The sequence below is a fragment of the Leopardus geoffroyi genome, chromosome B1 (genome assembly GCF_018350155.1).
Source record: "Leopardus geoffroyi isolate Oge1 chromosome B1, O.geoffroyi_Oge1_pat1.0, whole genome shotgun sequence".
NCBI lineage: Eukaryota > Metazoa > Chordata > Mammalia > Carnivora > Felidae > Leopardus > Leopardus geoffroyi.
In genome coordinates, this window is record NC_059327.1 from 74,884,637 (window position 1) to 74,911,137 (window position 26,501).

General features: G+C 35.0%; 1 protein-coding gene across 4 annotated transcripts in view; it reads left to right on the forward strand.

Moving 5' to 3' along the window:
* The window catches only part of FBXW7 (F-box and WD repeat domain containing 7), a 230,830-nt gene that overhangs the window by 142,718 nt on the left and 61,611 nt on the right, over nucleotides 1-26,501 (forward strand). The window contains exon 1 of one of the 4 annotated variants that reach the window (XM_045465731.1): nucleotides 25,800-26,135. The exons of the other annotated variants lie outside the window; for them this stretch is intronic. Coding sequence (XP_045321687.1) covers nucleotides 25,989-26,135 — 147 coding nt within the window. The 5' untranslated portion in view covers nucleotides 25,800-25,988. Of the gene's footprint in view, nucleotides 1-25,799; nucleotides 26,136-26,501 lie in introns of those variants that run through there. 4 annotated transcript variants of the gene reach the window in all.

Here is a 26,501-nt window from a genome sequence, read left to right on the forward strand (position 1 = left end):
TTTATTTTTAAGGTTTATTTATTTTTTGAGAGAGACCAGAGACAAAAAACCAACATTTTTGTTGGTGATGGGGAAGATGGTATGAAGAGGATAAAGGAGTGTATATCATCATGGGTTCTGTTTTCACTTTGCTGGATAACTCCAAAATTATGTCTTGAGCTCTCCTCATTCACCCAAGCCTCAGTCCTGCATTTCCAGTTGTCTCTTGGGCATTGTCATCTGAGTGATCCACTGAATGCTAAAATTACTATTTCTTCATACCAATTTTTAATTTTCCTCCTCAGATTTTCTGGTCTCTGTTAGTATCCTGATTTTCTTCTAGTCCTTTGGTGGAAAAATGGTTTGACTTTTTCTTATCTTCTAAACCTATAGGCCCACTGAAGAGTTTAACAGACTTGAATACTTGGTCTTCCTTTTACTTACCCCCAGGTGCTTGTAAGATCCAAATTGGACAGTCCGTGTTTAAAAATGTTAGCAGCATCTTTGCTTATGTTTCTGTTTCTTTGCTTAGGCTACAATGTGATGTGCTTGACAATGAGTTAGCAGTATGAATGATTGGATGAATTTTTTAAAAAATGGATTTTTATCTCTGTAATGATATCTGGTGACTGATTTCCCACTAATGAAGTCAAATCCATAATTGGACATTTGAAGTCTTTCACAATCATACTGTAGTGTCTTTCTACCTAATTTCATTTCCATGGATCCACTTGCTTTTAATGATCCCTGTTTCTTTCTAGCTGGCCAGATCCTTCAAACCCAGGTCTGATTCCATCTCTATTTTTATATCTTCTTAGAATTAGAAAAGTCATTGAACTACTTTTTGATTCTTTACATTACACAGTTCATTTGGTATTGCCTTATGACTTTTGGGTAAGTTTTGTCTTGAGTTACATTTCCTACTTTTTTTTTTTTTTTTTTTTTTTTTTTTTGAACAGTAGAAATTTGATGTATTTGTCTCTAGTGCTAATTTAGGTTGAGAGTTACAATTCGCAAATTGTAATGTGAACAATTCTCATTTCACCTCTTAAGATGTACCCAGGCTAGACTATAAATTATAAATAAGCATGGCATTTAAATTTAGATTAAAACTCAAATATGCAATATAAAGATAGTTACATTGAAGAATGTTACAATACAATTAGCCATTCTAGGGTAAGACTCTCCTGAGAAGTTAAAATTCCAATTTAAGAACCATATTGCTAAGATGCAGAAATTAATTGAAGGCAACTTCTATAACCGTTAGCAATCATCTCTTTGAAGAAAATTTAACAGGAAAATACTTAAAAATATAATGTTTGCTGAAAATATAGAACTCAAAACTGTGTATACAGTATGATCCTACTTATGAAAGAAACATACATTAAACCTGTATATGCATGGGAAAAGATCAGGAAGAAACCGCATGTTAGGAATTCCCTCTGAATATGGTTATTTCTATTATGTATTATATACTTTTCAGAATTTCCCAAGCTTGCTACAACAAGCGTATATTACTATGATTTATTAAGAAATAAACTGTATCTCCTGGAAACTAGTTCGTATTTTACTTAGTCCTTTGAATAACTTCCATAATAATGCTCCAATAGAAGATTGAACAGAAAAGACCCCTCATACAGAAGGGCATTATATAATGATCTCTTCATAAAAATGCAACTGAATATACTGGAAAGCAATGAACTCTAAGAGTTCTTTGTGTAACCAATTCTTCGTATCTCTGGAACTCAGGTACCACCCTGGCAATTTTCTAAGGTCAACTTCCCACATTATTACAAGAGTAACAGTTATATAATAGTACCTTTTTTTTAAATTTTCAAGACATTTATTTATTTGTTTATTCAAAATGTTTATTTTTGAGAGAGAGCGTGAGTGAGGGAGGGGTAGAGACAGACAGGGGGACAGAGGATCTGAAGCGGGCTCTGCCCTGACAGCAGCCAGTCTGTGTGGGGCTCAAACTCCCGGACTGTGAGATTATGAGCTGAGCTGCAGTCAGACGCTCAACTGACTGAGCCACCCAGGTGCCCCAGGACATTTATTTAATACGTAGTTTCTTTAGAGAGTTACTTAGAATAGCCTTGACAGCAGTTTTGGCTGTCCATGAAATGTGAATATCATTTAAAAATCTTTCTATAGGCAATTTCAGAGTCTTTTAAAACATATTTCTAAAGTGCTCTACCGGGAAGTCACCAGTGCTTTCCCTCCCCTCCGCTATTCCCAACCCCGTTTCTTCAAACTAAGTAATGTATTTAAACTGCTTAGGTTTTTCCTCCTAATTTTAAGCCTCCTGAGATAATGTCTGAATGAGAGGGGACCTTTGAGGTCGCCAAGTCCAAACTTGTGCCTTTGGCTTTAGCAATAGACTTGGGCTTCAAAATGAAGTCATCACAAAGAAAAACTACAGTGTGAAGTAATATATTTTTAGACAGTTCTACATGATGACATCTGTTACTCTTCTTTGGTCCTTGTTCTTCCATCTAGAGCAGTGACGGCCCTTCTTCTAGAAGACTGGCTGTCATATTTATCCATAATCTTTTCTCCAGATTGAATCCCTTCAGTGAGTTTTCCAGGGTCACCCTCGTTGTTGCTCTTCTCTGGACAGGTTACTCTTGAAGTGTTATGTCCCATAGTCAACGTGGTGCTGCTGACATGCAGTAGAGCCTGACTATTACTGTTCCTGTTCTGAACCTCATCAATATAATGAAATAGCATTGATAATGATATTAATAGTGATAATAAACCATTTATTGAACACCACTTACTCTGTGTTAGGACATTGTGATACACTCTTTCCTTATAGAATCTCATCCTGTTATGTAAGTTCTAATTTTTATCCCCATATCAGAGATGAGAAAGAAGAGGTAAAGTAATTCATCATTGGCCAGTCAGCTGATTAGTAGTAGTGGAGCTAGGATTTGAACCCAGATATCATTCTGGGTCCAGATTGCAATTTGTTAAAATTTGAAAATTCAGTGAAACTGTAATTTTAGGAGGAGGTGGACTGTTGACTAACCCATAAAGCTACCACCCTAACATTTGTTTTCATGCCACCAAAAGTTACCCCAACTTAATCTCTGCTCCCATGGTATATTTAGTATGACTCATATCACATTGTATTAAAATTGTTTTGCTGCCTCCCTGTTATTCAAGCCCTTTGACTTCTTATTTCTCTTGCCTAATAATGTTTGTGAGGTATAAGATGCCCCACTACCTAATAACTTGTCAGTAAATAGTGAATAAAATTACATATTACTTAAAAGTCCTTGACTACATGGATACATATTTTGCATAAACAGTGATCAGTGTATATGCCGTTTTGTATTCCTGCTTTTAGCAACATTTATGTGCAGGTTTTTATGTAGACATAAGTTTTCAACTCCTTTGGATAAATACCAACAAGCATGGTTGATAGATCATATGGTAAGAGTATGTTTAATTTTGTGAGAAACTGCCAAACTGTCTTTCAGAGTGGCTGTACCATTTTGCTCTTCCACGAGCAATGAATGAGAGTTGCTATTGCCAGCTTTTGTTGTCAGTCTTTTGGATTGTGGCCATTCTAATAGGTGTGTCGTGATATCTTATTGTAGTTTTAATTTGAAATTTTGTGAAGACATGATGTTCAACATCTTTTCATATGTTTATTTGCCATCTTCTTTGAGGTGTCTTTTTAGATCTTTTTTGCCCATTTTTTAATTGAGTTGTTCATTTTCTTATTGTTGAGTTTTAAGAGTTCTTCATATATTTTGTTCAGCAGGCCTCTATCATATTGTCTCTTGCAAATTTTTCTCCCAGTCAGTAGCTTGTGTTCTCGTTCTCTAGTCATTGTCTTTCACACAGCAGAAGTTTTTAATTTTAAGGAAGTCCAGGTAATCAATGATTTCTTTCATAGACTGTGCATTTGGTGTTGTATCTAAAAGTCATCATCATACCCCCCCAGGGCCATCTACATTTTCTTCTATGTTATCATTTAGGAGTTTTCTAGTATGTGTTGTGTATTTAGGTCTATGATCCATTTTCAGTTAATATGTGCACGTGCATGGCCAGTTGTTACGGCACCAGTTGTTGAACAGTCTTCGCCCCATTGTATTATCTTTGCTTCTTTGTCAAAGATTACTTGAATATATTTATGTAAGTCTGTTTCTGGGCTATTTTGTTCCTTCTTGTTTGTTTGTTTCTTGTATCCACAAGATTATTTATGGGTAACCTGTGGGGAGTCATCACTGGATAGCTCCTCTCTGTTGAATCCCAACCCTCGAGTGTATAGTTTGGGCAGGTAATGTTAGGCAGACTCTGTGCTGGAAAGAATAGGAGGTAAGAAGAGCTGTCTGTCTGAGCTGTCTGTCTCTCTCATTTACTAGGCATAGTCCTCGGGCTCATCCACCAACCTCCTTGAGCCTCAGTTTCTTCACCATTAAACAGGAATAGGGTAGCTGTCCTTACTGCAAAAGTGTTGTGTGGAGTTTAAATGAGACGATAAATGTGAAGTGCTTTGCAAATTTTATTTTAACATTTTTAAAGTTTATTTATTTATTTTGAGAGAGAGTGCGCCAGCAGGGTAAGGGCAGAGAGAGAGAGACAGAGACAGAGAGAGAAGGAACAGTGTGGAGCCTGATGTGGGGCTTAAACTCACAAACCATGAGGTCATGACCTGAGCCGAAGTCATGACTGGGATACTTAACCGACTGAGTCACCCAGGTGCCCCTGCTTTGCAAATTTGAAAAAGCCGTACAGACATAGGAGATGATCATTTTTATTGTCCTCTTTATTTCTACATTAGGTGACATGACCACAAACAAGGCAGGGATATATCCAGTGTTGCTCTTCGTTTATTTTTTCTTATTCATTTACTTTTAGGGTTTCTTTTTTTCCAGTCAAGATATGCATCTTTGCCCTTATGATCAGTGAGGGATTCCTTCCAACATGATAAGAGGTGAACGTAAGTGCAGATAAGCTCATTATTGCAAGTTTCAAGATCTACTTACAGTGGAACAATACTTGTGCATTATCAAGAGAGCAAGTTTGGAAAGGAAATGATATTTTCCTTTTTGATTTGTCCTCTTACCAATACAACACTGTCTTGATTATTGTAGCTTTATAGTAAGTCTTGAAGTTGGGTACTATCATCAGTCTTCTTTGTTCTTCTCAGCCCTTCTGGGTCTTTTGCCTCTCCACATAAACTTTCGAATCTGCTTGTTAATTTCAATAAAACAACTTCCTGGGATTTTGATTGGGATTGCATTGAATCTGTAGATCAAGTTGGGAGGAACTGGCAACTTGACAATATTTAGTCTTCCTATCCAAGAACATGGACTGTCTCTTTACGTAGTTAACTCTTTTTTAATATCTTTTATTAGAATTTTGTAGTTTCCCTCATCAGATCTTATACATATTTTATTAGATATACTTAAGTATTTATTTTGGGGGGTGCTAATGTAAAAGGTAATGTGTTTTTAATTCAGATTTGCCTGTTCATTGCTGTTACAGGAAAATGATGGACTTCTGTGTATTTACTTTGTATCCTGCATTCTTGCTATAATTGCTTATTAGTTCCAAGAGTTTCTTTCTTGATTCTTTCTGATTTTTGACATAGGTGATACTCTCATTTATGAATAAAGGCAATTTTATTCTTCCTTCCTAATCTGCAAATCCTTTATTTCCTTTTCTTGTCTTAACTGCATTAACTAGGACTTCTAGTATGATGTTGAAAAGTAGTAGAGAGTGGGGTGCCTGGGAGGCTCGGTCAGTTAAGCATCTGACTCTTGGTTTTAGCTCAGGTCATGATCTCACAGTTCGTGGGTTTGAGTCCCACTTCAGGCTCTGCACCGACAGCAGGGAGCCTGCTTGGGATTCTCTCTCTCCCTCTCTCTCTGCCCCTTCCCTGCTCGCACGCACATGCTCTCTCTCACTCTCTTTCTCTCAAAATAAATTAATAAACTTAAAAAAAAATTGATTTAAAAAAAAGAGACAGAGAAGTAGTAGTGAGAAAGAAAATCCTTGTCTCATTCCTGATTTTAGTGGGAAAGTTTCTTACCATTAAGTGTGGTATTAGTTGTCAGGTTTTTCAGATGTTTATCAGGTGGTGAATTTTTCCTCAATTCCTAGTTTGGTAAGAGCCTTTGTATCTTTTATTCTTTTAAAGGTAATTATTATATGTATAATATATACAAGATTCAAAAACCTTCTTATTTTCTTCATCTTGTTTCTACCCTACTCTCTACCTGAGAAATGGAGGTTTATTTGATATTTCTGAGCATAGAGGAATTTGGGTTACTTTGATATCTTTGCTTAAGTTTTTTCCTCATCTTTTAAATGTCTTCTGTCCTCATCAAGATCCATTCAGAGCTCACCTTCTTTAGGAATATTTCATAGAAATCTGAGCAAAATTCTGGATCTCCATTAGCTCTTTGTTTTGAACTTATATTGTGGTAATTATAGTCACTTTTTTCCTAAAATTTATGTGTATTTAGATTGTTGACAGACCTGATTCTCTGAGATTCTCTGTGTCTTAAAGGACCTTGTACTCTGCATACAGAAAATGCTTAAAAAACTTGAACTTTCAGAAAACAAAATCTTTATGTATTTTGACAAACACTGTCCAATTTAATCCTGTTCCACTTAATGTAAACATTTACAGGTTTTTAAAAAAAAATTTTTTTTTTAACATTTATTTTTTTTTGAGACAGAGAGAGACAGAGCATGAACAGGGGAGGGGCAGAGAGAGAGGGAGACACAGAATCGGAAGCAGGCTCCAGGCTCTGGGCCCGAACTCACGGACCACAAGATTGTGACCTGAGCTGAAGTCGGACACTCAACCGACTGAGCCACCCAGGCGCCCCAACATTTACAGGTTTTTGAACCTGAGGATAAAACTTTAAATTTGTCCCTTTTAGATTTTCTAATTTGTAATTTTCCATTGTGCCTCCATTCTCACTCAGTTTCCATTTCACTCCTTCTTAATGAAGGATTATTTCATCACCAAGATTATTTTATCAAGATTCTGTCTTCTAGCATTTTCTATGTTCCTCCCAGTTCTGTAATTCTCAATGCATATGTATCCACATCCAAATAATTAAATCAGTGATATTTTCAGTGAGGAAATGAAAGCTAGGTTGAGACCTTAAAGGCTAGGTAGGAATTAGTGTTGTGGGAGGCTATAAAGAAATGAAAATAAGGAATCATAACTTTGAATAGTGGCAGAAGTTTTAGAAATAAGTATAGAGCCTTTCTAGGTGACTCTTTGAATATATCCCAGATGTCTGTGTGGGTTTATATTGGGCAAATTTATTTAAATTTTCTTTGTTTACAATTTGTTTCTTAATGGTTTGCCAATAGCTAATGGGTACTTTAAAAGATTGTTTACAGAGTTTCCATGGCATAGGCAACTTACCTTCCCTTGACATTTAGAGGACTGATCTTGGTGCCAAGTACAGGAACTTCACAATATCTTCCTATAGTTTCTAAAGTTTTAACTTGGAAATATTATTTGCTTAATGTTACATGAAGTGAATGAGATAGCAGAGAGTTTAATTTAGATTTTGTTCATATACCAGTCACCCCCTCTCCATCTTTTCCTCCCCAAAACTTCAGTATGTAAAAACAATATTTAAAAAAATAAGGCAACATAAATTTTAAAAATATTTACAAATCTGGGGCGCCTGGGTGGCGCAGTCGGTTAAGCGTCCGACTTCAGCCAGGTCACGATCTCGCGGTCTGTGAGTTCGAGCCCCGCGTCGGGCTCTGGGCTGATGGCTCAGAGCCTGGAGCCTGTTTCCGATTCTGTGTCTCCCTCTCTCTCTGCCCCTCCCCCGTTCATGCTCTGTCTCTCTCTGTCCCAAAAATAAATAAACATTGAAAAAAAAAATATTTACAAATCTATAATAAACTTGGGTCCATTTTGAAATTAGTGTTTCACCAACTTTAATTTAGACAGTAGTTATTGATTACTAAGCCTTTTATCAGTGATTACAATCTTAAGAATCTTATTAACAAGATTCTTTTCTGCTTATAAGTCTTCTTTTTAGTTTGACTCTTATCCTAGAATCTCAATCCTTCTTTGACTTCTCTTCTGGGGAACAGTTTTCATGTATTTCCTTGCTTTGTTTGCTATATTGAATCTCTTATCTATAAATTATGATAAAGAGAAAAGCCAGGTTGGATGAATTATAGAAGTAGAACACAGAAAAAGTATGGTTAGAGAATATAAATTAGCTGTGTTTTAAATACCTAATTTGTAGTCATGATACTATTATTTTTGTTTCTTCTTTGAAAATGGCCTTAAATTCAGTGCTGTTTAGTTTTAACTGAGAAATGCTGTTTGTTTGTTTGTTTGTTTGTTTGTTTGTTTTCTATTTAGCATTGGGATTTTTTAATGAGAAAATGTTTAAAAGCATTTCAGAATTCTTTTAGTGAACACTCTAAATGTGGGTAGTAGTTTCAAAGAAGGCACAGGCAAGTAAAGCGACAAGACGTACAACTTAGGTTTTTGTGAAAGTCATACATGAGTATGTTTAAGCATATTTAGTAAATCAGAGAAAGTTTACTATGAAATATCATATAAGAATTAAGAATTCATCTGTTTCTTCATTGAACACTAGAGGGCCATAGAGTACCTTATTGTTATTGATTGAGCTGCTTTTAACGTATTTAAATATATTTAGTAATTGCTTGTCTCTCTTCTACTTTGTGTCCTAGTACACTGTTTCTTGCTCAGAATTTGAAAATAATATTTAGAGTGGTTATGTGCATTGATATGTGAGATACCTAGAATTGTCCTTTTTTATTTGTAACCAGGCACTGTATATCTTTATCTGGCTGTTTTTAAACAGCAATAACAACAAAAAGTGAAGAAAGTAAACGTTGGGATAAGTGTACATATGTGCATAAACTTTGCTTTGAGAATATAAGAATGTTTTTAAGAAATTTCTCAAGTAGCTGCACATAAATGCAATAAAACCCAAAAGTCTTGTCATTGTTAACTGCTCTGGGCTTCCTCAACATACATGTGAGGAAAGAATGATCCCTCCAAGCTATCTACTCCAAATTTCCTCTTGTGTGAGCATTGAAGGTAATTTTGCATGGTGTAATCACCTCAGCATCCTGAACTAAAAAAGAATATTTGAACAGATGATTGTTCTTCCTCATTTTCTTTTGGTTGCTTGGGGTGAGAAAATGAAAACTGTAATCCACAAGGTCCAAATATATCTGATGAATGAGTGTGGAGAAAGTCACGATTGAGCCAGTAAGATTACTCAGGCTCTTAGGAACTGCTGGGTGTGTGTATGTGTCAGGACCCACATGCACCCTACTGTGCATGTGCGTCTTCCCAAAAAAGTGTGAATATTCAGTTAAAAAAAACCCATAAACATTGTACAGGCTCCAGAAACTGGCTTTGAGTTACATTTAACCTATAGACTACAACTGATCTTTTTCATCTCTTTTTTTTTTTTAATTGAAGTATAATTGACATATTGATCTTTGATACCTTATAAAGAAGTTCAACATCTCAAGTAGAGCCTTGGTTAAATTTTTATTTCTCCCCCTAAATATACTTTAAAGAAATAATGACAAGTTATTATTTATTGTGCTTATCAGTTGTCATTTTAATTTTTATATTATGTTTTCAGAGGAGAAAATAAGGACATTTTCTCTTTAGCTACTATTTTTACTTTTTGTAAAGAAAGATTTGGTAGAACTCAATGAAACACATTGTTTACACGTAGAGGGGAGCATGTAAGAGGATTCATGTGACAGAAGGGGCAATAATACATTTAAAGACTTAACCTTATCTTTTGAGTTTCTCTCCCTTAGATATGTTAATTTTAATATCTTAAATTGTTATCTCAAATTAGTACTATAATGAAGTGATAAATTGTAGTCTTTAGTTCTGACTTTTCCTGAGGAGATAGTCCTGTTGAATACTGGTGACCTTCTATTCAATTAAAATCATTGCTTTGTAAATGTATTCTTTAACTGATAAAGTTATATTTTCTTTGTGTTCGTGGTGTTTTTTGTCAGTCTAGTTTTCTCAAAACGTTTATTGCTGTCTTTTTGACAGACATGAGCTTAAGTGGTTAAACACTGAGCTTGAATTCTGATCTTTTTGTTCAGGTGATGAAATTAGCTATTCATAGTATAATCTACTTGGTGAATGTTCTGTGGTCCAGAGTATAAAACAAGTAAAAAGAAGAGATCAGTATCTGGTTATGGTGAGAGACACTTGAATGGCTTCCTCCTTGAGGAGAGATATTAGATGCTATTGATAAAGACATTAAAGTATTTATTATCTTTTCAGCATGTATCTGGAGAAAACATTGCCTTATTAGTTAAAATTGAGTTCAGGTTAGCAATATGACTGCACCGAAAGAACTGCTATTTTTCTTCTAAGATGTGCCACAATTTTATATTAACTTTTGTGGGAATGGGAGGGAGGAATGTGTGGCATTTAACATTACTATGCTAAATACCTGCATCCACTGTAAGGGCATTTCATTTCTAAAAGGTTAATGCAAGAGGGGCAAGTGCAGAATTGAATGTATGTGGTGTTTTACAAAGGTAAAAGATCACTTTGATTCCTTCAAAAGGCAGAAGGTTTGGGAAAATCAGGTTAGTATGAGTAGTAGAAACATTTCTAGAATCTCATTCACCTGTATTGTAAGTAGTTTCCATCAGTGATTCCTCGATCATACTGAAATGATTTTCAACCAGAGAACTTTCTTAAGCTCACTTCCCCATATCACAGTTTACAGGAGACACAAACTCAAGAGATCATCAGGGTCAGAAAAGTAATTTAAGTTAATTTAATTGACTAAACATAAGACCCAGAGAGCCAGAGCATTTCTGAAGGGGGTTAGTGTGAAAATTGCAATCCTAATATTGCCTTATTTTTCAATTTTTGAAAAGTCACTGGAATTCTGGAATTGTTAAGTTTTTTATAAGCTGGTGTTTTTCACCAGGTCCAGGTTTTTCTTTTTTTTTTTTTTTTTTTAAATTTTTTTATTTATTTTTGGGACAGAGAGAGACAGAGCATGAACGGGGGAGGGGCAGAGAGAGGGAGACACAGAATCGGAAACAGGCTCCAGGCTCTGAGCCATCAGCCCAGAGCCCGATGCAGGGCTCGAACTCACGGACCGCGAGATCGTGACCTGGCTGAAGTCGGACGCTTAACCGACTGCGCCACCCAGGCGCCCCTAGGTCCAGGTTTTTCAAAAGCATTTCTTAGGCTGGTTTGACCTATGGACCACCAATTTTTCACTAGACATGATACGAGGGAAAAGAGTGTGCTGTTCATCACTCATTGCATAATTAAAATAATTTGCATCAGTGTAGATCCATTAAGAGCATGAGGTTGTTTGGAGTAAAAGTACAGCATTTACATAGCCCATTAAGTGCCTTAATCAGTGACTTGAGGACTTTTTTCTTTATGAATTTAATGTACTAGTTTTAGGTGTTAAACTGCCAAATAAGTTGGTCTCATTTCAAAGAAATGTGTATCCTAATTTCCACAGGTAATTTGAGATGGCCTATGTGCAGGAGAAACACATAGAATAAAATGATCAAATGTACATGAAAATTAGTACCAGGGAAAATACTGGAGTAGATTATGAAGACCAAGCCAGGAGAAAAGATGAGGAAAGAATTATGATGAAATGGAGTAAGGTTGGCCACTCATAAGGGCCTGTACCAGTATTCTTCAAGGTGTGACCCTAGACTAGATGTGTCAGAAACATCTGGAGAGCTTACTAATGATGCAAGTTGCTGGGTTACATTTCAGAACTACTTAACCAAATCGCTTGGGTTGGGATGTGCATTTTTAATAAACTCCCACATGATTCTAATACAGATTAAAGTTGGCAAAATACTGGCCGATGATAACCTTGTCTCTCTGTTTCCTTGTGATTAAAATGAAGAGGAGGATATGCTGGTTCTCTCTAAGAAAGAGAAAACAAGTCAGTCTCTCTCTCTCTCTCTCTCTCTCTCTCTCTCTCTCTCTCTCTCTCTCTCACACACACACACACACACACACACACACACACACGTAACCCCTTTTCCTAATATATAAAAGGAATTTCTCACATGGGGCTTCATGAGTGATTCAATAGACTGTGCCCTCAATAACATATCTATAACAAATACAAATGCTTATGAATAGCAGTAAGCAGAGACTGTGATCTCTGTAGTCACACTGTGAAGTTTTCAATTATTAGCTCTGTAACTTCGTGGCAATTTGACCTTGGGCAAACTGTTAATTTCTCTTGTAGAGTTATCTTAAGGATGATAGTAGCATCATCAGTAATACAGTGTTGAGAGGATTCAATGAGACAGTATACATAAAGTACTTAGAAAAGTGGCTGGTAGATAGTAAGTCCTTAATGAGTATTAGGTATTGTATTTCATAAGATTTATTATTGTCAGGTTATACGATCATACTAAAACTGACTTAACTAACTACTTACTCCAGGCTAGATAACATGCTATGCAGAATATTTTTATTTCCAAAGATACTTATCTCTTAGATACATTGAAACTATTCCACTGATTTTTGCCTAAATTATTGTGACTTTTAGCATTGAGTCCAGCTGTTTGATATTTATAAATTTTGCCCCTGTTAACCATGAAGCACTTTTGCTAACAGATTTTTTTTTTTCTCCTTCTAATTGGTTGTTAATGTTAACCCTAGAAGGAATTTGAAAGAGAACCTGAAAGTAAATTTTGGTGGTATTGGGGCTTTGAGTCCTCATGTGAAAATGTTCAGAAGGGGTGGAAATGCTAGTTCTATTCTATAATGATATGTGGGTGTTCTTGAACTGAATAGCTGGAACTAGAATAAATGCAAAAGAAGATTCTCTTTGGTACTTCTATAGAAATCCTATAATTAATTACTGCTTAATACTACAGAAATACCTAAATTTCTCGCAGTTAAGAGATGATTATAAACAAATGATAGCAGTCATTATGAATGGAAGAATAGTTTTCAGTCAGGTTGAAATTATTTCTATTTCGGATGCATTCTAGAGAGCACATTTTGTAAAATGTTGGTATAGCTACTAGCTGCATCTGATACAGAATGCTAACTTGATTCCTCTTAGTAGTAAGAATCCTTGGTAGCATCTTGCATGTAAACTTTAACTTCCAATTATATAAAAAGTAAATAGAAGAATGATGATTGTTTTTATAGATCACCAGGGCTAAAAATAGTGTATAAGATTATTATTGTTTAGTTGTTTGTTTTTTTTAAGCAAAGGATTTACTTTGTTCAAATGTACCATGTCCTGCTGTTCATTTGGTCTTTACCGATGCTGTTATTGAAGGTAGCTTCTCTGCTTTAGAAATCACAATTGCTTTTAGAAGCAGCTTTACTTTCAAAGTGAAAATGCTTTAATTTTCTGTTTTTGGTTGATCTTAAGTGGAAATTTGTGGTTATTGAGATCAGATGCAAATAAGGAATGAAGTATGAAGAAAGTACTTGTGAATTTGTAAAATAAGTTATTCATTTGCTTAGTTCCAGATGTTGGTTTTATATGTCTACATTATAAATTTCGTTTTCAAGAATGAATTGTTTGTACTTTGCCAATATGCTGCCATCTGTCTTAGGGTCTAATGAGTGAAAACTTTAAATATGCTGAAGTGCATCCATAATGTTTATCACTTTCAGTTTCAGTTTTCAGGTTTATTTTGTAATACTCATTCACTCTGTTAACTGGTATAGAAGAGATTAAAATTTTAAGAGAATTCTTGTATATCATTTAGCTATCAATAATCTTATATTTAGTTTTTGTGTTTTTTCACTCCAGAACAGAGCAGAGATTGCAAATTGCTTATATAGTATTTTTTTAACACACTCAAATTTGTTGCCAATAATTGAAAATCTGGAGAGTTCACATAAAAATATTGATTTTTTTATTTTGCAAATGTGTAGTATCTGGCTTTACTAAGCTCATGTGTGTACATAACAACAATCATTTGCAATTTTAAATGGGCTTTCCAGGTCTTAAACCTGATCTGTTTCCTTCATTTTGCTGCCTGCTCCTCTAGTCATTTGAGTTTTGTTTGAATAAAGACAAGCATGATTTTAGGAAATCCAAAAATAAGTTGAGTTTTCCTTTACTTGTCACATATCAAATTCTTTTGGATATATATTCATACCAGGGCAATGTGTAACAGTTTGTCAAGTTTATTATTAAAATAGCCAGAGACAAGGGGCGCCTGGGTGGCGCAGTCGGTTAAGCGTCCGACTTCAGCCAGGTCACGATCTCGCGGTCCGTGAGTTCGAGCCCCGCGTCGGGCTCTGGGCTGATGGCTCAGAGCCTGGAGCCTGTTTCCGATTCTGTGTCTCCCTCTCTCTCTGCCCCTCCCCCGTTCATGCTCTGTCTCTCTCTGTCCCAAAAATAAATAAACGTTGAAAAAAAAAAATTAAAAAAAAAAAAAATAGCCAGAGACTTGCTTAACACCTCATTTCGAATTGGGTATCATCAAGGTGAGAATTTGTCACCAAAACTTTTGCCACCCTCCAAATACCCAAATTTTCATCCTGGATCCCCTGTTATCCTTTCCATTCTCATTTAGTTTTGAAGTTAACACTCTACTAAGATAATATTTATCATATTACAACAGTAAACCAGTGTTCTTGGTGCTCCTTGTATTATTGTAAGATGTTTCAGTTATCTGTTGTCACTTAACCAGTCATTACAAAGCTTTATAGATTATAACAAACAACAACTCATTTACTATTTTTCATTGTTCTTTTAGGTTATGAATTTGGGAGGGGCTCACTTGGGCATTGCTAATTCAGGGTTTCATTCAGATGGTATCTACAGGGGAAATAAGAGTTTAGAACAGCTGGGGGCTGGCCAAGAATCTTTTTCTTGGGAAACTTGGGTGGCTCAGCCAGTTAAGCATCCAACTTTGGCTCAGGTCATGATCTCATGGCTCGTGAGTTCGAGTCAGACTCTATGCTGACAGCTCAGAGCCTGGAGCCTGCTTCGGATTGGGTGTCTCCCTCTTTCTCTGCCCCTCCCCTGCTCGTGCTCTGTCTCTCTGTCTCTCTCTCCAGTAAATAAATAGACATTTAAAAAATTAAAAAATAAAAAGGAATCTTTTTGTCTTCATATAGTCTCAGGACTTCTGCATGTGTGGTCTTTTTACCTGGGCTGTTTTAAGTTTCTTCACAGCATGGTGGCCTCAGGGCAATTAGGCTACTTAAAACAGGGCTACCATGTGAGTATTTCAGTAAGTAAGGTGGAAGCTGAATCTCTTAAGACTTATACTAGAAAGTCACATAATGTAACTTACACATTCTCTTTTGTTTGAAATAAACTTCACTTGTCAGTGGAATGCGTGTCAGAGTACATTGTAAGAAGAGCATGTAAGATGGGGGATATTGCAATGACCATCTTTGAAAAATACAGTCTGCTATAGGGGGATCATAATATCTTTGCTTTTATAACTGTTTCTTTTTTTCTTTTCATTTGGACTTCATAAAATTCAGGCCCATTAAAGCAGATTCCATATATAATATATGTGTCTTACACAATACTTTATTTCAGTTATCTAGAGCTCCGTTATCTGGCAAACTTACATACCTGAAACATATACAGTAAAACCTTGGATTGCAAGTAACTTGTTCCGTGAGTGTTCCACAAGATGAACAAACCTTTCTAATAAATTTTAACTTGATAAATGAGTGATGTCTTGCAATACGAGTAGTATGTGACACCAAGCATCACATGATCACAACTGAGCCAATGGTTCTTGAAATTCATTTTGATATATGAGTGCTTTGGATTACAAGCATGTTTCCGGAATGAATTATGCTCACAAACCAAGGTTTCCTGTATCGTAAAAAGTAAAACTCCAAACAGCCCAATTATAAAGTACACAAGTAAGTTAGGCTTAGCATTCTATAGAATAGAATATGCTTTAAAAAGAATTTTTTTTTTAGTATTTATTTTTGACAAAGAGTGCAAGTGGGGGAGGGGCAGAGAGACAGAATCCAAAGCAGATTCCAGGCTCTGAGCTGTCAGCACAGAGCCCAACATAGGGTTCACACCCACCAACCTCAAGATCATGACCTGAGCCAAAGTCAGATGCTTAACCAATTGAGCCACCCAGGCACCCGAGAATAGAATATGTTTTTAATACAGAACATGAGTTTAGGAATTAGACATGCTAGGGTAAAAATCTCAACTCCACTGCCTCACAGCTCTGTTGCCTCGAACAATTTTTTAAGCCCTTTGGAGCTTCAATTTCCTTGTCTATAAGATGTAGGATAATGATACTTCCCAGTCTTTTCTAATATTTAAGTGAAATATAACATGATCTACTAGGAGCTCTGTCAGTGTTTAATTCTTCTCCCATATCACTGTATCAGTCTGAAAAAAAAATGCATCATATTTTCTAAGCCCTGTAGCTGTAAACTTCCTTTATATCTCCTATTGGTCTCTGATAGTCTCCTAGCATCCCTGGGCTTCCTGCTTCCATCCTGTGATCTTTGTTTTATGCATAACCAAGAATTACAGGGATGGAATTTTATTTTTAATCTTAATAACCAGTTAGTGTTTTATTTCCTGGGAAGAATGAAAACTTAGACTACCGTTTATTTTAAACTTCAGCTATAAAATTAATGTTAGTGTGTAATTTTGACAATGTAAAAGGCCAGTGGTATCAGCTGTCAGCCCATGCAGGAATGAGACCCTATATATGTCTTTTCTGTAGCTTAATTCTATACTTAAAGTATATTCTATGCTTAATGAATAATTCTATACTTAAACTTGATGTTAAAGTGAATATTGATAAATGAGTACTTTGTCAGTATTCACTGAATATTGATAAATCTCACATGCTTTCATAGCATATTACTGAGAATTATATAAGTGAAATTGTGGAACTATGTTCATCTCAAAGTAATTGTTTTTTATTTATAATTGTGCCAAACTTAACAGTATAATAAACATAGTTGTCTTCCCCCTCTGATTTTACTTTTTATTTTTTTTTTTAATTTTTTTTTTTTTTAACGTTTATTTATCTTTGAGACAGAGAGAGACAGAGCATGAACGGGGAAGGGTCAGAGAGAGGGAGACACAGAATCTGAAATAGGCTCCAGGCTCTGAGCTGTCAGCACAGAGCCCGACGCGGGGCTCGAACTCGCGGACCGCGAGACCATGACCTGAGCCGAAGTCGGCCGCCCAACCAACTGAGCCACCCAGGCACCCCTGATTTTACTTTTTAAATTGTCAACACGGTCAAGTATCTTACATTTCCATAGATTCAGCTCTTTATTTTTCATAGGATAAGTTTCTATAATGTGTTAAACCATCAATTTGGTGAACTTAACTACATTGGAGCTTAATATTTTTAAAGCTGTACTGAAAAACCACCTGCATAACATTATTATTATTATCATCATCATTATTAAAAGATTTATTAATATTATGCCCTTATTTATGACTCCCTGACCCACAGCACTCTTCAGAATTTTTTTTTATTTTTTTTTCTTTTTGAGAGAGAGAGAGAGAGAGGCAGGCAGAGAGATAGAGGGAGACACAGAATCTGAATCAGGCTCCAGGCTCTGAGCTGTCAGCACAGAGCCCTGAAGCAGGGCTTGAACTGAGGAACTGCCAGATCAAGGCCTGAGCCAAAGTTGGATGCTTAACCGACTGAACCACCCAGGTGCCCCACTCTTCAGAATTTTTGTAGGAGAAATAAATAATTGATAAGTAATATTTAATTTAACTGAAGGGTTAATGAACCTTTAATGCTTAAACTTGTTCATAAAAGTAACTTAAATGACGTGTCTTCAAAAACCAATATTAGTTTTTGTCTTCTTTCTTACACCTAATTTTATTTTGAGGATTGTGGAAAATTAAGTTTCTTTAAATCACTTTGTCATCTCATGAGGCTTTTGCATGACTGAAATACCTGTAATTACTGAGTCATTTTTGTCATAGTTGACTTAAAGGTATAACTATAATAATCATCAACTGAATTCTTGGTGAGCAGCTGTGTAAGACCACTTTAACAGCTGGGGTTAACTCAGCACAGACTGTAAGAGTTAAACTTAATCATGAGGCAAGTTATATGTTAAAGTCATTAAGGACTTCATACTGGGCATTTCTGAAATACTTAAAAAATTTAATCCTATAGTTGGATTTTTGTTTTATCACAAATATTTCTTTAAATGTTTAATGAAAGAATGAGAAGTGTCATTTTAATATAACAAAGTTCTAAGACAAATATGGCAGTAAAATCCAAAGTTTGCTTGTTAAAAAAAAAATATATATATATATGTGTGTATATATATATATATATACACACATATATATATATGTATATATATATATATTCTGATGTCACTAAGCTGCTATGGTAAGTAGGAAATAAAAATATATATAAATTATTATGGTATAATATGGAACCAGAAAAATCTCAAAGATTATTTTTCTTGAATTTCATCTGATTACATCATGTAGCTTTTTTCCAGTGAAAATATTTTCTCATCATTATACAACACTAACATATATTCACAATAAAGGGATAGTTTTTAGAAGGTATACACAAATGAATTGTAGCAGTGAATTTTATCTAGATGTATTTTGTAACTATACTGTTCACCAAACTATAATAAAGGAAGGCGCACCAAATTGACAATCCAACACTATTCCAAGAAGGCTCTATACGTGGTACCAACAAAACTGTAATATACTCTTAAAACTGCAAGAGACTTCATTCTCAGTCATCTAGTCCAGCCTCCTCATTCTAGAAATCTGAAATCTGAGACTAGTTAAGAGACTTATGTAGGGTCACTGGTTAGTGGTGGAGCTGAAACTACAACTTAAAATTCACCCAATGTTTTTTGGATACTGATAAATTTACCTGGAGTATCAACTGCAAGTAATTTGGCTGAGAGTTGATAGAGTTTAGTCAAGAATAATTTAGTTGTAAATAAGTTCATGAATAGTTGGGTTTTTTTGAATCATGAAATTTCTAGTGTACCATGGGGGTAGTTTTGTCATCATTTTGAAGGACTTGTCTGATCAGTTTTTCTATATTTTACTTTTTATAAGTTTATTTTTAGCCAATCATTTAGAAATAACGGGAAAATTCCAGTAGAATTCAGAAACAACCTAAATGTCCAGCAGTCAGATCTTGGGTATATAAATCAAAGCAGTTATAATACTTTATGTAATCTGCTATTGTAGCATTTTTACTTTGACATTGTAAAGTATGTACATGACGCATACATAATGCTTTTATTTTGCAAATGTCTGATTACCAGGTCACATTTTTATAACACTTGTATAAACTGCATGTGCTGTTTCAGAACTCAAGCTAATTTCTCTTACGTAGTTAGGGGCTGCCCTTGGTGCCCACGTAAAGAAAATTAGCAGGGAAATAAACGTTCAAGACACCCAGTGGATGCCTAAAACCCTGGATAGTATCAAACTCTGTAAATACTATGTTTTTCGTATGCAAACAGACTTATGATAAAGTTTAATGTATAAATTAGGCATAGTAAGAGATTACCGACAATAGCTAATAGTAGAATAATTATAATAGTATACTAAAATCAAAGATACGTGAATATGATCTCTCAATATTGTACTAACCCTTCTTCTTGTGATGGTGTAAGATGATAAAAATGCTCATGTGATGAGATGAAGTGAGGTGAATGGTGTAGGCATTGTGGTGAAGCATTAGGTACTATTGACCTTTTGGCAATATGCCAGAAGAAAGATCATTTGCTTCAGGACCTCAGTTGACCATGGTTAACTGAAATGCTGGATAAGGAAGGGACTGCTCCGTTAAATGTATACATGACTATTTCAAATACATTATAATTGGAAGTTGTAATCTTAGTTGAACACTTTGAGCATTTAAATGTCTTTTATAACTTTTTAAGGAATCATTTTGAATGTTTTTAATTTTTATAAAATGTTTCTATTCACTTGACCTATGCCTTTTGTGAATAATAAAATTTTAAAGGGAATGCCATATATTTATATTTTCCTTGCATTCTAAATCTGATTGTATTTTTGTTTCTACGATTGAAGTAACAGTCTATTGTTCAGAATTTTTTTTGTTTTTTTTTGCAGTTTTTACAAGCTTGACCATTCATTTATCATTAAGCAAAGAACTTAATTTCTTGATTTATCATTGTTTGCCTCTGTTTAAATTGCTCTCTTTTTACATAGATTGCTTAGACTAGGAAGACACTTTAACACTCTGGTATCTAAGGTGTTAGGAAAGATGGAAAAGAATGACTGACATACAGAGAATAATGTCTCATTCTGTATCCCTGAATACATGAGTATGTTTTATAATACCATATTCTTGTCTCAAAAGGATCTTGAGTCTGATTTATTTCACTTTTATAGTGGTATAATATTTAGCATGTGGAATTTTTTCTGTTTCTGCCAAAGTGTAAGTCAAGTCACTTGTTTAAATTCATAGAGGTAGTGAATGATACGGAGTTTAAATGATGTATGCTGATATTCTTCCTGTCAGAAGTTTTCGATATGAGACTTTGTAAACTCTTGGTATGAAATCATTCATACTTGTAGGTAAACTTATCTTCCAAGTGAGTTGTTTCAGCTGATTCAAGAACAGTTTATGAAAATGGAAAATCTTTAAGCTACTGTGGCCTTTGGTCAAAAGCAGTTAAATCCTAGCCTTCAATATAATAATAAATGAAAGAAAAGGTAGAAATCCAGAATAAACAGCTGTAAATCTTTTTGTAGCTGTTGTAAGAGAACTGGAATGTATGGGACCGTAATACATTTTAGAAGTACCATATTGGTGATATTTGGTACACTAGCATTTATAAATAATCATCTTTGACCAATAAAAACTTTTAGAAGAAGGAAAATCAGAAAGTGATGCGTGGGCAAAATACCTTACAGAGATCTTCTCTTTACCACAAGTTCCCTAATGTTGTATTGTTGGATGGATAGTCAGTGACATCTGGAATCTTAAAAGACATCACAGCTTCATTTTTAGGTAAAAATTTTGCCAGAATTATGGAAGCCTTTCTAAAACTTATAGATGATTATGTTTTAAGATATTCTATCTTAAAGTTATTACAGATGGATTTTAGAATCTCTGTTTGCTTTCCTAGTGATTTTAAAATTGAGATAGAATACAAAGCTCTATGTGATTTTTGATCCTAATGGAGTGGCGGTAGGTAGTGGTGGTGGTAGTGGTAGTTGTTGTCGTTGTCGTGGTCGTGGTTGTGGTCGTGGTCGTAATGGAAGCTAACAGTACTGAACACTTACTAGATGTGAAGCATTGCTCTATGTGCTTCACTTACATTAACTAAGTCAATACTGGTATAAATCCTGGGAGGAGGTTTTATATAGATGAAACTGAGGCATAGAGTCATAAATTTAAGGTCAAACCACTCATAAGTAGTAGAACCTCAGGCTTTGGATTAAGGTAGTTTGGCTCTAGCATTGATGCTCCTACTTACTATATAGCACCTTGTTAATATTTGTTCATAACATCTTAAAAAGAGTCTGTCTGTTTGAAGAGTTGAGCTTGGGAGGAGAGTTAATAAATAAGAATATCTTAAGTGTTTTAAAAAATATGATTGAGTTGGGGCACCTGGGTGGCTCGGTCGGTTAAGCGTCCGACTTCGGCTCAGGTCATGATCTCACGGTCTGTGAGTTCGAGCCCCACGTCGGGCTCTGTGCTGACCGCTCAGAGCCTGGAGCCTGTTTCAGATTCTGTGTCTCCCTCTCTCTCTGCCCCTCCCCTTTTCATGCTCTCTCTCTCTCTGTCTCAAAAATAAATAAACATTAAAAAAAATTAAAAAAAAAATATGATTGAGACCAAGACTTTACTTTTTCTTGAACATATGGAACTAGGTGCATTTTAAAGTGTTAACAATTAGAGTTCTTCTATGCATGGTCTATAATTTCCCTCATTGTTTTTTTTTTCTTCTGTATTTAAAATTTTGGTATTTTGAATGTTTTCATGCTGATTGAGAACATTACTTTAGAAGTACTGTTAACTTGAATCCCCCAAAATGATGAAACTTGGTAGTATATACTTTGGAAAATTAATACTCACTTTGCTCAGTTTCTAGTAATATCTCTTTTTTACGGAAATATATTGTAGGCACACAGTTGGATTTAGTGTTTGGTTTGCTAGTGTTGCAATACTCTGTACTATCCAGTTGAGGGCAGCTATTTACTGATTTAAAAAAATGAGTTGAATTAAATGTCATTACTTTGTGTTCATCAGAACTTGGTTATCTAATGTAAAACACATTTAATATACAAATAGCCTTTACTACTCTTATCATCATAAATAGTTTCTTAAAAATGAAAAACTGATATTCTGCTTCATAACAATTTCTGCCCTCTTACAAGCAGGAGACAGAACACTGTTCATTTTAATTTTAATTTTCTTAGTCCAAATTTTTTTTTTAGTTCCAAATCTTTTTTTTTTTCTTTCTCCTTAGGATCAGACTCCAAGGAAATTAGAGAGCTTCATATTTTCCTTTAAGACTATCTATATGTAAATACATGTAACTGTAAAGTTTTTTGATTTTAAATCTTTAAAAAATTTAAAATATAAAAAAGTTTATATTTAAAGTTTTAAATATAAAAGTGAAAAATTTATAATTTTCAGTATGTTATCTCTATTAATCAGTGGATTAAGTAAAAGTTAAGTTTGGAGTTGATCTGTTTGATTCAGGTTTCTGTGCAGAAGAACTTGTTAAACTTGTGGAATGCACTATGTTCTTCTAATTTTTCTGCATTAAAATAACACATAGTTTAAATTATATCTTCTTTGTGGTTCAAAGAAAGGAATTTTGAAGGTTTAATTACATAACTGATTTCAAAGGTATCACTGAGAATTTTTTTGAGAATAAAGAATGTCAGTATACATAAAATGATATATAATATTAACAAAGTGGATACTGATAGTAACTTGGAAAGGGGCATTCCATGGGAGCTACTGCATGCAACAAAGGGATTTTTCTGATAAGGAGTAAGATCATGTTATATTGGGGGAAAAAAAAGTCTTATGTTAAGAAATAAAGTGAGCATCAGAAGAGGTGATAGGACTAGAATGAGGCTGGAGATATTTATCGCCCCTGTTGGTGAGGCTGGAGACATGGTTATCTTAGATATCAGCCTCACCTTTTTTTTTTTTTTTTGCCATATCAAATTAACGATTCCCAGTACACTCTCTTCTATCCCTAGATCTCTGGGTTGTTTTTTTGGGGGGAGGGGGACGGGGAGAGGGGTGATTATTGTTCTAAATTATTTACTTTTTTATTAAAATAATTTTTTTTGTTGTGGTTAAATATCCATAGCATAAAATTTACTATTTTGACCATGTTTGAGCATACGATTCACTGGCTTTAAATACATTCACAATGTTGGGCAGAACATCTCCATCTCTATCTCTAGAACATTTTAATCTTTTCCAACTGAAACTCTATATCCATTAAAAACTCACTTTCTAGACCTTTCTTCCACTTGCTGCTGGCAACCACCATTCTACTTTCTGTCTCCATGAATTAACCATGCTAGGTACCTCATGTAAGTGGAATCATACAATATTTCTCCTTTTTAAACTGACTTATTTCACTTAACCATTATATCTTCAAGGTGCATGCATGTTGTAGCATATACCAGAATCTCCTTCCTTTTTAAGGCTGAATAATATTCCATTGTATGTGTGTACCACATTTTGCTTGCTCATTCATCTGTCAGTGGTTACTTGGGTTGCTTCCACCTGTTGGCTATTGTGAATATGTTGCGACGTATGAATATCTATTTGTGAGTCCCTGCTTTCAGTTCTCTTTTGGGGGGGGTTTACCCAAAAGTGGAATTGCTGGATCATGTGGAAGTTTTTTGAGGAACTGATAACACTATTTTCTACAGTAGCTACCTCCCACCAGCATTTACATTTTTTTTTTTTTTAAATTTTTTTTTTCAACGTTTATTTATTTTTGGGACAGAGAGAGACAGAGCATGAACGGGGGAGGGGCAGAGAGAGAAGGAGACACAGAATCAGAAACAGGCTCCAGGCTCTGAGCCATCAGCCCAGAGCCCGACGCGGGGCTCGAACTCAGGGACCGCAAGATCGTGACCTGGCTGAAGTCGGACGCTTAACCGACTGCGCCACCCAGGCGCCCCCAGCATTTACATTTTAAGTTCCCATCAACAGTAAACAGTGTTCCAATTTCTCTACATCCTTGCTACCACTTCTTATGGTATGTGTGTATATCTGTAGCCATCCTAATGGGTGTGTAGTAGTGGTTCATTCTGGCTTTGATTTGCTTTTCCCTAGGGGTTAGTGATATTGAACATCTTTACATGTGTTTATTGATCATTTGTGTATTTTCTTTGGAGAAATTTGGTTGTTTACTTTTGTGTAATTAAAAATGTCTCCTCTGATAATGCATTTTTAACTGCATTTGAAATTGTGGTATGAAAAATGCATTTTAACTGCATTTTTAACTGCATTTGAAATTGTGGTATGAAAGGAAAATGTAGTTTAATAAAATAGCGTCTTGGTGGGGCTAGGAGTATTTCTAGTGTATGGATTGGCTTCCTAGTAGCCCACTTTATATTTAGAAAGACAGATCTCTCCAATGTAAAAAAAGAAATCACTTATTTCTGACATTCTCCTTTCTAATTCTTTCCATATCACATTCTAAGTTCCCTTTATAGAGATCAATAAAAGCTATTGGAAGGAGAGATAAGTGAGATCACTGGCTTTTGGAAAGGACAGTGGAATGGATGGAGAAAACAAACTAGTTAACCGAGCGTTGTGAACATAGTTCGTGTCGATTACCTACCATCTATTAATTCTCACACTCAGTTTTTTTTTTTTTTTCTTATCTTCGTTAACAGTCTAGTTCATGGGTTTGAATATAAAGCGTAGTATTAAGTAACACTGGCATAAGTGGTTAATTTAGGGAAATGTTTGAGGTAATGCTGGAAAGATTAGTTTGGGACCACTTTGAGGAGAGTCTTCGTCTCCAAATTGAGGAACCATTGAAAGTTTCTGAGGTTTGGATTGTACACCACATTCTCTGTGTTTTAGGAAGATTTATCTGACCATGGCATGTTGGAGAAATTAGGCACTAGCGATTTGCGATGAATGGCTTAGTTACTATTTACTATAATAATTTCCCATCACAGGCTACATTTATAAGTACTTGCTTTTATATATATATATATCTTTAATCACATGACATATACTTTCAAGTGGAATCACTGAGTTTTTCAGAATTACAGCAATTGAACTGACATTTGCAAACAACTACAATGTCTACTGATAAGATTAATGTGAAGTGCATATTAATAGCTTTAGGGAGCTAGAGTGAATTTAATGTTTTAGTATGAGATAAAGAATGTTATGTATGGAAAAGAGAGCATGCTTAAGATGAATGCTTGAGAATATAGTGCTCATTCTGAATATATCTAAGAACAAATGTGTGTATGCATACTGTCCTTAAATGTGAAGCACATTTTAAAAACATTCCTAAGATATTAATGCTGATATTTGGGTAAGGAAGACTCAAGATATTTGAGAGAAAATACAGTATTTATTTTTTAGAGTTTTGTAAGGAAAACTTTACTTTCACTTTCTAGGGAATACCTGAGTTAGTAGTTGCAGAAGTTTGAAAAGGGACCCTACAGCATTGCCCTGCTTTGGTTGTATTCCCATTACTGACTTTGTATGGGAGGTTCACCAGCTGTTTGACTGGCAGGAGCAGGAGCTTTCACTTCAGTAGTTTATAATTCCTGGCTATTCTAGGATAGTTTGCACTTCACCAAGCCTCAGACAGGTCAGGACATTTGGTAGGAGAAGGTTGAAAGACAAAAGCAGCAGGCCTTGGGTTCTCAGCCTTTTTGTTTTGTTTTGTTTTGTTTTTTAATTAGAAAATTATATTTTAATTTGGTGGCTAGAATTTTTAGTAATGTGCCTGTATTACATGTAGAAAGTATTCATCAACTGAGAGGAGTTTTAAAATGTCAAAACCAGGAAAAGCTACTTTAAACCATGGCTTGGTTCCTGTTGATCTTAAAAGTGCAAAAGAGCCTCTACCACATCAAACTGTGATGAAGATATTTAGCATTAGCATCATTGCCCAAGGCCTCCCCTTTTGTCGAAGACGGGTAAGTCTTACATTTAAAAAATAGGAATATTTATTTAAATGAAGTTCTTCTGTCTTCTTTAGTGAAGAAATGCTCCAAATTTCAATTGATATTTATAAATTATCAGCGCATTATGTAGCTAGATAAAACTTATGTAAGTAGTAGTTATAATAGAACGAGAGCCTAGAGGGCAAGGTTACCCAATCCACCTTTTTTTTCTCTCTCATTTGTTTTTCATGATATTAGAATCATTTAAATTTATTTAAAATTGGCAAATGTGAAAAGCGTGTCTTAAGTATGTTGGCAAATACTAAAACCCCAAATTTGTAGTTTTTATTTTGTGAGAAAAGCAAAAAGCTGGTGGTATTTTTCTTATACATGGGAATT